The following is a 13,251-nucleotide window of genomic DNA, read 5'->3' on the forward strand; positions in this document are numbered from 1 at the left end:
ATGGTTGAGGGAGGGACAAGACTAGCAGCTCAATATTCTAGGGTATAGAATCTTCAGGCAAGAGATTGTGGGGTAGAATGTAAAACAGTGCTGCAATATTGATCAAGGAGTCAATTACTGCAGTAAAGGAGGATGATACTTAGAAGGTTTCTCAAATGAGGTTATATGGGTAGAACTTAAAAACTAAAAAGGGGTAGCCACTTTGTTGGCACTACACTATACACTGTCAAACCATCAGTGAGACACAGGAAAGCAGACATGTAGGCAAATCTCAGAAGTCTAAATACAAAGGGTAATAAAAAAAGTAAGGGATTTCAACTTCCATGATACAAACTGGGACAGACAAGGTGTGAAAGGCTCAAAGAGAATGGAATTATCAAAATCTGTCCAGCAGAGCTTTTTATGTCAGCACATAAAGTCCTACAAGAGAGAGGGTGGCGTTGGGCCTAATTTTATGGAACAGAACTGAGCATTTTGGGGATAGCAAATATAGCTCAGAAAGATTTGATTATGGACAAAGACAAAGATACCAGAAATAAAGGTTCTGATTGGGGGAAGGTCTACTTAAAATAAGGCAGAATCTGGTCAAAGTGGACTGGGAGGAGCTAATTACAGGAAAATCCATATCAGAGCAGTGAGGGTCATTCAAAAAGGCAACAGTGAGTGTAAAAAGTTAATTGTGGGTTCAATAAGTCCAGACAATACAGGAGATCAAAAGGTCATACAGGAATTTTTAAAAGAAAATAAAGCAAGATTATGGCAGATACTGGGAACTCAAAAGATGCATGCCCTAGAGGAGCACTGAACATGTAGGGGATTGTTTAAAAACGAAATGAGGGTTAAAGAGGAGACATAAAAACACTGACAGGTAACATTCATGAAAATCCAAAGTTAAAAATCACACATTACCAGGCTACAGTCCAACAGGTTTAATTGGAAGCACACCAGCTTTCGGAATCCAACACCAGCATTTCCAAATCATGAAAATACAAAGGTATTATGCAAATATATTATGGGCAAGAGAATAACCAGGGAAAGAATAAGACCCATGACAATTCAAAGTGGCAATTGGTATGTGGAGCCAGGAGACATAACTGAGATTTCAAATGAGTATTTTGTTCCTTTATTCATTATAGAGAGGATAATGTAGATATAAAAATCAGGTGGGAGATTGTGACATACTTGAACAAATGAGAGGGGTTTTAATGGTTTCAGCTGGCTTTAAAAGGTGGACAAATTGCCAGATCAAGATGAGATGTATCCTAGACTACTGTGTGTGGTAAGGGAGGAGATTGCAGGGGGCACTGACATTAATTTTAAAATACTTTCTGGACACATGAAGGGTGCCAAAGGACTGTAGGACAGGTACTTTGGTACCATTATTCAAGAAAGGTGGCAGGGATAAAACATGAAACTACAGGCTAGCCAATTTAATGTGAAACTATTAGAAAAAGTTCTGAAGGTCAGAATGAATTGCCTTATGGAGAGGCATGGATTAATCATGGATCGTCAGCATAGCTGTGTGAGAGAGAGATCATATCTAACAAATTAGAATTTTGAAGTGATTACTAGATGTGTAGATGTGGGTAGTGCACTTGATGTAGTTCACATGCACTTCAGTAGGGCTTTAGACAAAGTCTCACATGGCAGACTGTTTTAAGAAATTAAGTGTCCAGGGATTCTGGACAATTTGTCAAATTGGATCCTAATTTGGCTTAGTGACAGAAAGCTGAGGGTGATGGTCAAAGTGTGTTTTTGTGACTGGAGGCAGACCCACAGAGTTTGATATTGATTTCCTTGCTAACTGCAGTGTACATTAATGATCTAGACATGAGGAACAATTAGTAAATTCACAGATGACAAAAACTAGTGCTGTAGTGGTAGACAGCAAGGAGTAAAGCCTCAAATTACATGATGACATAGATGAACTGGTTCGATGGGCTAAACCGTGATATGTAAAATTTAATCCTTAAAATTGAGAGGTGATGCATTTTGGGAGGACTAACAAGGTAAATGAGACTACATTGAATAGTAAGACCCTATGAAGTAGAGAATCAGAGGGACTTTGGAGTGCACGGCCATAGATTCATGGAGGTAGCAGGACAGGTAGAGATGATGGTTAATAAGGCATATGTCATACTTACCTTTAGTCAAGACATTGAATACAGGAGCAAGCAGGTTATAAAAGAACTGTATATAACAGCTGGCGTGCTGTTCTGGTTGCCACATTATAGGGTGGATGTGATTATACCAGAACGTGCACAGAGGATATTCATTCACTAAGATGTTGCCTCAGTTGGAGTGATTCAGCTACGGAGAGAGACTAGATAGGCTGAGGAAATTTTCCCTAGAGTAACAAAGGCCAAGGAAGGTAGTCAGAAATTTTCCACTTAGTTGGGTCAATCACAAGGGGTACAATTTAAAACAAGGAGTGGGAAATTTTCTTCCATTCAGAGGGTGGTAACATGGAACTCACTGCCTAAGAGGGGAAGAGGCAGGGAACAATGACATTTAAGAGCTATTCAGATAAGCACTGGAATGCCAAAGCACATTGAGCCAGGTGCTGGAAAATAGAAATGGAATAGACACAGATGCTTGATTACTGGCATGGATACAATGGGCTTAAGGGCATTTTCTCCTGGCTGCAAAATTCTCTGACACTTAGTTACATGTAGGAAAGCAATAGCTTAATTCATTAACTCCTGACAATTCATTGCAGATCAACAAATTAAATTTTGCTACCTTAATTTTCTATTACAGCTTAGCCTTGGGAGAAAATACTTGCAAAAGTGATTTTTACTTCAAGTAATGTTTGGTGGGTAGTGCGATGCGGACAAATGGGGTAACCAACTTGTTTGTAGAAGGTGAATTTGACATTTTAAAAAAATGAGACCCTTCCCATGCCCATCCAAAAACAGCTGCTAGCTTCCTACCTACCAGTTTAACTGCTTTAGGAATGTTAATCAGGTTGGCTGCTCGGTGGCTTCTGCTTGAAAGACTTTGCAAAGTAACCAGGACAGCCAAGTTTCCAAATAAGAACCAACTCTTGCCAATGCTCATGGAACCTTGACTCCAAACAGGAAGTATAATCCAGAATTATAAATCAGATTCAAATATTCAGAGTAAGATAAGTCATTGTTAATGGTAAAAGTATGAGATTGGGAGAGTGATAATAGAGACATAGGTCAAAATAAAGTGTGTTGAATTTTTTTTAAATCCCTGTTAAATGCTGAACCAATATAATTCCACATTTGTAAATGCAAATTTTCAAGGTCAGGATTGGAATTATAACATATCATACATTAAAGAAAAATGTATACCTGAATGTATGATACCCAACTTTATCTGTCATTTAAGTTGGTTAACCATTGCAACTTCAACTCCTACATGATTTCAATGGTGAGTCTAATGGCAAGCTATTGTAATCACAAAGCCAGTGTAGGAACAGGGTAACTCAGATGTTAACTCCTGTTTTTTTCTCCCCATTTTTTCCACATGTGGATTCTGGAAAATGCTGCTTTACATACTCCACATGAATAGTGACTCCCAATAGCTTTACCATTATTCTCAACTCATAAAATAAACAATTATTCCGCAAAATACTCACATCCCTCAACTTACATGAGGCAGTCCTCCTTTTTTTTTATAGTCCAACAGGTTTATTTGGAAGTACACACTTTCGGAGCACTTCTCCTTCATTAGGTAGCTAGTGGAGCAGGATCATAGGACACAGAATTTATAGCAAAAGATCATAGTACCATACAACCGGTGCAAAATATCGAACAAACCTAAATTGCTGTTGAGTCTTTCATCTTTTAGAATGGGTTGCAGGTTTCGATTCATAGAACATTGAACGTAAAACTGTACAGCACAGTACAGGTCCTTCACCCCACAATGTTGTGCTGACCCTTTATCTTAATCTTTTTTTTTAAAAGATATTTTTATTAGAAATTTAATATTTTGACAGATTTACAAAAATAAACAGAACTTTCAAGCACAAACATTAATATAAAAATAGATCTTAAATATATAATCATCAAAATTCAAAGGAATGATACTAAAGAAGAAAGAAAAACAATGAAACTCAGTTAACTACTAATCTAATCCACAATTATCCAGAGTGTATAGTTGAGTCACTTACATCCTTCAAACAAGAGAAAATGTTCTCTAATACACTCATAACAGTATAATAAAAAGGAAACTATTTCCAAACAATAAGAACAAAAAAAAAACATGTTTGAATAGAGATCCTCCCCCTTGTTCTCAGGGGGCCTTACTTCCTTTCTAAAGGTCCACCATATCCTCTCCCAAACAGTGTCCCACCCTTTACCCGGGCGCTCCTTAATAGGATTTAGATATAATACCGAGCTAGAGTTAACAGTGAGCGCCCCACCCCCACCCCTCCCCACCCATACCTGAGTATATCTGATAGCATCAATGCCACGTACAAACACACAACTATAAAATTACAACTCCAACAAATTACAGTTAAGTATAATAACATAAAATAGCAAGGGAAGACAACCCTGCTCCCAGAAGCAAAAGTAAAGTAGAGTAAAGTATCCATTTCTCCCCACGGAGTGTGGAAGAGGCAAGCCAACATAAATTGTCTCTTACGATTTATTTAAACGAGTCTAAAAGTTCCTTAGCCTCTTCTGGTGATCTAAAATTATACTCGGATCCTTCGTGGTTAAAGCATAACGTCGCTGGGTAGCGTAAGGTGTATTGAATATTTAAGTTCCTTAGACATTTCTTCACCTCATCAAACGCCTTCCTCCTTCGTGCCAAAGCCGGGGAGAAGTCCTGAAATAACATAATCTTGGATCCTTCATGAATCATAGCTTTAGGATCCTTTCCAAGCTTTCTGGAGGCATCCAGGAGTATCTGCCTCTCCCTATAACTCTGCAGCCGGAACAGGACCGGGCGTGGGCGCTGGTTTGGGCCAGATCCGCGTACTGCGACCCGGTAGGTCCACTCCACCCTTACCCGATCAGTTTCAGCCCCCAGGTTTAAAAGCTGGGGCAGCCATCGCTCCAGAAATACTACTAACTGTCCCTTCTCTTCTTGTTCAGGGAGGCCCAGAAGACGGATATTCTTTCTCCGATTTCTATTATCCAGGTCATCCATGTAGATTTCAAAGGCCCTGACTCTCTGCTCCAGAGCTCGCACCTGTTCTGCAGCTGTTTGTGCTGCAGCCTCGGAGGTTGTGGCCTTTAGCTCCGCCCCCTCCACTCGGCCCTGTAATTCCTCGAGAGCCTCGCTGTGCTTTTGTAACTTTTCTTCGAATGCATTCCATCTCTGTCTGGATTCTGCAATGAAATTGACGAGTGTCGTTTCCAGCCTGGCAATCATCTCTTCAAGGCCTGTTTTTACATCAGCTGCAGCCGGAAGAGGAGAGGAGGGTGGGGGAGGGGTCTTTGTTTTCTGAGAGCTGCGGGATCCCTTTGGTTTACTCATTATCCACTTAATATTAAACTGCTTAAATATAATAGTAAGCAGCTAATTAAGGTTAGAAAATTTTTTTGGGTGGTTTGGTAAGTGTGGTGGGGGTGAGTAACTCACTTTACCCACGTTTTGGGAAGAGCACTGTAAACTCAGACTTGCTGAGTTGCCGCCATCTTGGATCTCCCTCGGCAGTCCTCCTTGATGAAGGAGCAGTAGTCCGAAAGCTAGAGTTTCCAAATAAACCCGTTGGACTATAACCTGGTGTCATGTGATATTTGATCTTGTTCAAAACAGTCAAACACCTCCACATCAGGACAGCATTGAGAACCACACAAATTTACAATCTGCATCTCACTTTGACCAACATTCTGGTTGATCCCATAGCTCATATGAAACAATATAAATCTTTCCAATCTGTGAAAAGCCTTTAAAATGTCAGCAGTACTCACAAACTTCATTGAAGGTGAAATAGAACAAGATTAAATTAGATTTAATGTACCGTCTTTAATATGTATTAATACTGAATACTCAATATCCCCAGAAAGAAACTATTTATTGGCAAATGGTTGGATCTCAGAACTAACCTTTAATGTACTGAGTTAGAATCTGCTGTGGCTTGCCATTTTTATTGATTCATAGAAAAAAAAGTCACAGTTCACTTACATTCTCAGTCAACAAATTTAATAAAACAAATTAGGATTGTCCAGAACTTTCAAACAAAATTTCTCAACCTCAACAAATGTTCTCAGACAACACAGCACTCACCTCTTTTGATGGGTTAGCTGGGGGTGTAAAAATAGTTTTCCAATAGGACCACACGAACATGACAAATGATAGATGAAATACCACAAGGTAGATAACTGAAACAAAGAAAGAATGAAAGCATTTTGAAGTTAGCAAAATGTACAATGCTCTAATGTTCACACTGCATTTTCCTAAACAATACCATGATACTGGAATCCATATAAGTTTCCAATGCAAGTGGTGCGTTTGTCAGACCACTTTAAAATCAATTCCATTAGTCTAGGCTTCCCTCCAGAAAATAATCTCACAATCTTTCCTTCAAAGATGCGACAGTCCCTCTGGCAAAGCATTCCAATGTGTAAAGAAATTTCTCCCAATACACCAATTTATAAAACACTATAGCAGATGATTTCTAGATAACAAATGAAACAAAATCAATATAAAGAAATGGAGGAATTGATGAGAGACTGTCAATAAAAATTTAGTTAAAATGATGGGCTTATAATATTTATTTCACAAGAGTGAGATTGAAATGCAAAGCGCTTTGGGATGGGAATGCTAAAGTGAAAGCCTGAAATGAAGAAGTGATTTGGAGATGCCGGTGTTGGACTGGGGTGTACAAAGTTAAAAAGTTTTTACTATAAATTCTGTGTTACAGTCGAGCCCTCCACAATCACCTGATGAAGGAGTGTCGCTCCGAAAGCTAGTGTGCTTCCAATTAAACCTGTTGGACTATAACCTGGTGTTGTGTGATTTTTAACTTTGAAATGATGAAACATCTGCCACCACTGAAGGGTGAGGTGGTGGAAGAGAATACACACAGGATCAGAATTGGATAACTGAAAGATGCAGAGTGACATTTAGAACTGGGGAAGTTACAGTAAGAGCTGGGGCAAAATAGTGGAGGGAGCAGGAAGAGAAGTCACTAATGAAGATATACAACCTGTATCTGGACAGAGGGGAATCCAACATTTACAGCACAGAAGGCAGACATTCCACCCAATGCCCATTCATATTGGCAAGTAACCATCTAGTCTAATCCAGAGCCTAGCACTTGCTCTCCAGTCTTATAGGAAACAGCACTTCAAACGCATATCAAAGTACTTTTTAAACAGCAGAATGTTGAGGGTTTCTGCATCTGCCATACTTCCATGAAGCAAGTACCAGATTCCCATCACTCTTTCTTGAATCGCCTCCAAATTTACTCCCACTCAGCCTAAATCTATCACCTGGTTATCAACTCCTCAAAAGGAACAGTGCCTCCCTATCTACTCTCAGCCACTCAATTACATACACTTCAATTAAATCTACCCCTAAACGCTGAAAACAACTCTGGCTTACACAATCTTTTCTCATATCTGAAATTCTCCAAATTCCACATAATTTCCCTCTGTACCCTCTCTAACACAATCCTATTTGCAAAATGTGTCAGCCAAAATGGTGGTATAACTGGTGTTTTATACAGTTCAAGTGTAACTCCCCAGCTCCTATACCACTTTGGCTAATAAATGCAAGATTCCCCTATGCCTTCTTCATGACCACATCCACCTGCTCAGTCACCTTCAGGGTTATGTGTATATGCAAAGTCCTCAGAGTTATATCTTAAAGCGGGAGTGCCACAAAGTTGGATAATGGAGAATCAGCAATGAAAGTTGCATTAGAAACCAGAGTGGCAGTGATTTTTTTGGGACTTGGTACAGTTAGGAACTTGCAATCTGAAAGGTAATGGAGTGTTAGAAATTAAGTAGCACAAACTGGTGCCCATAAATAACCAGAGACCCTGCAGATGGTCAGTAAAACGTCAGACCCCTTTAAGGTATTGGGTGGTATAGTGGCAATGTCATTGGAACAGTAATCCAGAATCAGAGGCTTGTGCGTCAAGGTCAGGTGTATACATCTCTCATGCCAGTTGGTAGATTTTGAATGTAATTGATAAAGTCTAACTTGGCTCACTAATGTCCACCAGAGATGGAAATCTGGCATCCATGTCTGGCATACATGTAACTCAAGACCCACAGTAATGTGAGCCCTTTGAACTGGCCTAGCAAGCCGCTCAGTTCAAAAACATTTAGGAATGGGCAGCATGTACTGCCTACCAGTGACACCAAATGTACATGAAAAATATAAGGAAAACGGAAATAAGGACATCAGGAAATGCAGTTAAGCAAATCAGAGTTGAGTGGAGAGAGGCTCAAAGCTTAAATTAATAGCAAGACTGCCTACTTACAGGGCATTAGCTACAGACTGAAGGGTATTATATGCATGGTGAGGGTGACAGCAAAGAATAGCAGAAAAAATGGCAATTGCACAGCATATTGCAGATGTACAATTTTATTTTTGTTCAAGGGATATGGGCGTCGCTGACTGAATCAACATTTATTGCCCACTCCTAATTTTCCTGGAGGTGGTAGTGGCAAGCTGACTTCAAGAACCACTGTTGTCCTTGGGTGTAAGGATACCCACAGTGCTGTTAGGAAGAATGTTCCCAGTGTTTCATCCAGCAACAGTGAAGGCGCAGCAATGTAACTCAAGCCAGGACGGTGTATGGCTTGGAGAAGACCTTGCAGATGGTGGTGTTCACATGCATATGCTGCTTTGTCCCTTTAGGTGGTAGAGATAGTAGATTTGGAATGTGTTGTCAGAGAAGCCATGATGAATTACTGTTGTGCAGTGCAGTAGATGGTACACTACTGCACAGTGGTGGTGGAGAGAGTCAATGTTGAAGGCAGTGGATGTGGTGCCAGTCAAGTAAGCTGCTTTATTCGGAATCCTGTCCAGCTTGAGAGTTGTTGAGTCCAGCTGCACTCTTCAAGACAACTGCTTCATTGAACAAGAGTCTCAAGTTGTCCAAGCAAAGTTGGAAATGACACACAGCATTTGTGAGGCTACAACTAGAGTACAGCCTGCACAGATAGAATCATCTTATTTAAAGAGGGTACAACGCACACTGGATGCAACTCAGGGAAAGCTTACAAAAACAATTCCTGGGATGAAGACAGTGTCTTACGAGGAAAGGATAAATAGGTTGGCTCTGTACTCATTGGAGTTGAGAAGACTGAGAAGCAATCTTGATGTAATATACAAGATTCTGAATGGGCTCAGGTGGGTAATGTTGAAAGGATGTTTCAATTCAAGGGGAATTTAGAAGTCAGGTTGAAAATAAGGGGTCATGTATTTAAGATAAGTTGAGGAGGAATTTCTTTTCCTTAAAGGTTATGAATTTTTAGGATTGCTTCTTCTAGAAAGCAAGTTCAAGTCCAAGTTAGAAAGATTTTGATCTACAAAGGAAGTCAAGTCTAGTCCCATTTGCCAGCACTTGGCTCATATCCCTCTAAAGCCTTCCCATTCATATATTCACTTAGATGCCTTTTAAATGTTGCAATTGTACCAGCCTCCACCACTTCCTCTGGCAGCTAATTCCATATATGCACCACCCTCTGCATGAAGAAGTTGCCCCTTAGGTCCCTTTTCTATCTTTCTCCTCTCATTTACACTGTCTGGTTCTGGACCTGCAACTCCACTTTCAAGAAACTATGAACCTGCACTCCAAGGTCTCTTTGTTCAGCAACACTCCCCAGGACCTTACCATTAACTGCATAAGACCTGCCTTGATTTGCCTTTTCAAAGTGCAGCACCTCAACACTTATCTAATCTCCATCTGCTACTTCTTAGCCCATCGATCCATCTGATCAAGATCCCGTTTGTACTCTCAAGTAATGTTCTTCACTGTCCACTACACCTCCAATTTTTGGTGTCATCTGCAAATCTACTGATTATACCTCCTATGTTCACACCCAAAGCATTTATATAAATGATGAAAAACAGTGAACCCAGCACCGATCCTTGTGGCACTCCACTGGTCAAAGGCCTCCAGACTGAAAAGCAACCCTCGACCACCATCTCTGTTTTACCTTTGAGCCAGTTCTATATTCAAATGGCTTGTTCTCCCTGTATTTCACGTGATCTAACCTTTCTGACCGGTCTACCAGGAACCTTGTTGAACACCTTACTGAAGTTCATACAGATCACATCCACCGCTCTGTCCTCATCAATCTTCTTCATTACTTTTTCAATAAACTCAAGTTAGTGAGATGATTTCCCATGCATAAAGCCATGTTGACCATCACTAATCAGTTCCTGCCTTTCCAAGTACATGCAAATCCTGTCCCTCAGGATTCCCTCCAACAATTTGCCCACCATCAATGTCAAGCTTATCGTCCTCTTGTTCCCTGGCTTTCCATTACCAACCTTCTGAAATAGTAGTACCATCAAAGCCAACCTCCAGTCTTCCAGCAGCTCACCTGTGGCATTTGATGATATAAATATCTCAGCAAGCAGCCCAGCAGTCACTTCCCTAGCTTCCCACAGAATTCTAAGGCAGGCTCTGGGGATTTATCCTTTTAATTTGGAAAATCTGCTTGCTCCTAAGAGCCCACCTATTCTTTGTAGTCTAAAGTTCCTAAAAGGAAGCAGTGAATACCATATTATAGAATTCAAACTATTAATTTGCTGATATCCTAACATAAGGCACAACTGCAACTCAGTGAGTGACTGCTTGCATAACAGTTGTATGAGCGATGTTCCAAAGTAGGATTGAGTTTATTAAATAATACTCATGGCTTTTTTTTTAGGAAATGAGACATTAGTATATTCTGCTTAATTATGGTCAATGAAACACACGGGTATCATGTGGCCCTTTGTGAATGCAAATGTGTGTTAATTGAAGTCAGGTCAAAATCAAAAATGCTGGAGGTTTGCTTTTCTAGCTTGGCTAATAGACTCAAATGGTAGAGGAAAATCATTTTTTATATCCTGCTATATTATGGTGAAGCCGGGAAAAAGCTTTTAGTCAAAGACAGTTTTGTGTTTTAAATTGGCTGAGCTCTGTAATCACATTACTTTGAAATCAAGTTCTCCTAATAGTTATATGATGACACGACAATCCAGGTAGTACAGTTTTAGAGTTTGAATTAATTCCTGGTAGTGTGACATGCTGGACAACAAATGAATGCTTTTCAAAGTGAGTTTTTAAAATAACTGGTTCTAGGCAGCAGCAGACATTGTGAAGAAATAGTTCTTTTAACTGAAATACATTGATAGGCTTTGGAATTTTCTGGAATACTTTGATATTATCTCCGATGTCTAATTATTACAATCATTATGGAAGTGAAATACATATTTTCTAAGCAGCCAAAACTACTTTGGAGATGATTGATTGTCTTCAACAAACTAGAAACCTAACCGGGAAAAGCTGGAAGGAAAAGTATATTCCTACAATGATTGACATCTTGAGGAAGTCAGTCGAGGAGACAATAGAAAGCAATTTCAGTAAAATGACCATCTCCCTTATCATAAATTGGGCTACTTGCCTAGCCAAATCAACACTGATCGTGCACTGGACTTGACAATGCTAACTATACTCATGCAAAACAAATACTCTAAAATAATTTAGCTTCAGTAGAACTGTAAATATGCAAGTCTAATGGATTCATAATTGCAAATATCATTTACAATTGCTATGCCTGGTCAGTATCTTCCTCAAAATTCTTCTGAATCTTTCCCAACATGAAGGAAAGGTCTGTACAGACCAGCAACTTTGCCTGTATATGGGAGATTGCCCCAGTGAAAAATAGTGGACAATAAGATAAAGACATGTAAAATTACAAAGAAAAAGACTAGCCGTAGGTAAACATTTATGAACCATCACATCAGTATATACACTACAAATTAAATCTCTAATCCCCTGATAAATTCCTCATATCACACAGACATGAAGAAAGGTGTGTGTTACAGCCAGAAAAGCTGGAAAGGCAGCTTAATGGATCTTGTTTACAAGGTTTAAAGGTGATTTTTATGCTGATCAGCACACTGTTTCTCAGTATTCTTTCTCTGGATGCTTTCATTTGCTGACAGGAGGCAGAGGATGACTGGTTCACAGCTATAAAGGAACTCTGACTTATTAATTCAAAGTTACAGCTTACAGCAACTGCCAAGATAAAATAAATTGGTTTTCTTCAGGCTAAAATCAGAAGTCAAAAGACTCCAGGTTATAGTGCAACAGGTTTATTGAAATCACAAGCATTTGGAGCACTGCTCTTTCATCAGGCAAGTCTCACGGGCAGAAAGACTGATACATTTGACCTGATGAAGGAGTAGCATTCTGAAAGCTTGTGATTTCAAATAAACCTGTTAGACTACAACCTGGTATCACGTGACTTCTGATTTTGTCCACTCCAATCCAACACCAGCACCTCCACATCATTTCTTCAGGCTAAGAGTGTTTTTTTTTAAACTGCGCAGGATAAAGACTGCTCCTGGGTTGGAGAAGATCTGATGGCTTCTTTCTAACTTGGTTCTCAGGTAGTTGAACAGTTGCAGCTATGGACAATCACAGTCGTTGTCAGTCAGGAAGTCATTGATGACTGGTCACTATTCCACAGACCAATTAGCTACTTGTCAGCAGAATGTACAATTGTACACACCCATAGCTCCAGCTTCTGTCACCTTCTCCAATGACAGCTTGAACCAGCAGTTGTGTAAACAGTAATTACAATGAATGCCAGATTAATTGCCTCTTGATGCCCTTACTGTGTGAAGTGAGGAAAACAATATGCAGTTAGCTAAATGTTAATCAATGAAAGTAGACTTTGACTGACATGAACATATGCCCTTGACAAAGTTAGGCATATCCCTTGACAGAGGTAAAATCCTCAAAGATCCTGGGTATACACATTCAAATTGACTAGAAATGGACAGCCAGATACATAATAAAAGAATAATAGACATTTTTTAAAAAACGAAAGGACTGCAGGTATTTAAAATCTGAAACAAAAACAGAAGTTGCTGGAAAAGCTCAGGTCTGGCAGCATCTGTGAAGTGAAACCAAAGCTAACATTTCAGGTCTGTTCCAAGGTAGAGTCATCAGACCTAAAATGCTGACTTTGATTTCTCTGCACAGATGCTGCCAGACCTGATGAGTTTTTCCAGCAACTTCTGTTTTTGTTTCAAAAACAGGCATTGGTTCTCTGATCTCTCACCCTTTCAGAGTCCCTTTCCATAACC

General features: G+C 39.7%; 1 protein-coding gene across 4 annotated transcripts in view; it reads right to left on the minus strand.

Moving 5' to 3' along the window:
- Positions 1-13,251, minus strand: part of LOC132816466 (palmitoyltransferase ZDHHC20-B-like) — a 117,854-nt gene that overhangs the window by 79,416 nt on the left and 25,187 nt on the right. For all 4 annotated transcript variants that reach the window (XM_060826084.1, XM_060826083.1, XM_060826082.1 and 1 more), the window contains one exon: positions 6,211-6,305. In XM_060826084.1, coding sequence (XP_060682067.1) covers positions 6,211-6,305 — 95 coding nt within the window. The remainder of the gene's footprint in view (positions 1-6,210; positions 6,306-13,251) is intronic.

This window comes from Hemiscyllium ocellatum, chromosome 6, assembly GCF_020745735.1.
Source record: "Hemiscyllium ocellatum isolate sHemOce1 chromosome 6, sHemOce1.pat.X.cur, whole genome shotgun sequence".
Taxonomy (NCBI): domain Eukaryota; kingdom Metazoa; phylum Chordata; class Chondrichthyes; order Orectolobiformes; family Hemiscylliidae; genus Hemiscyllium; species Hemiscyllium ocellatum.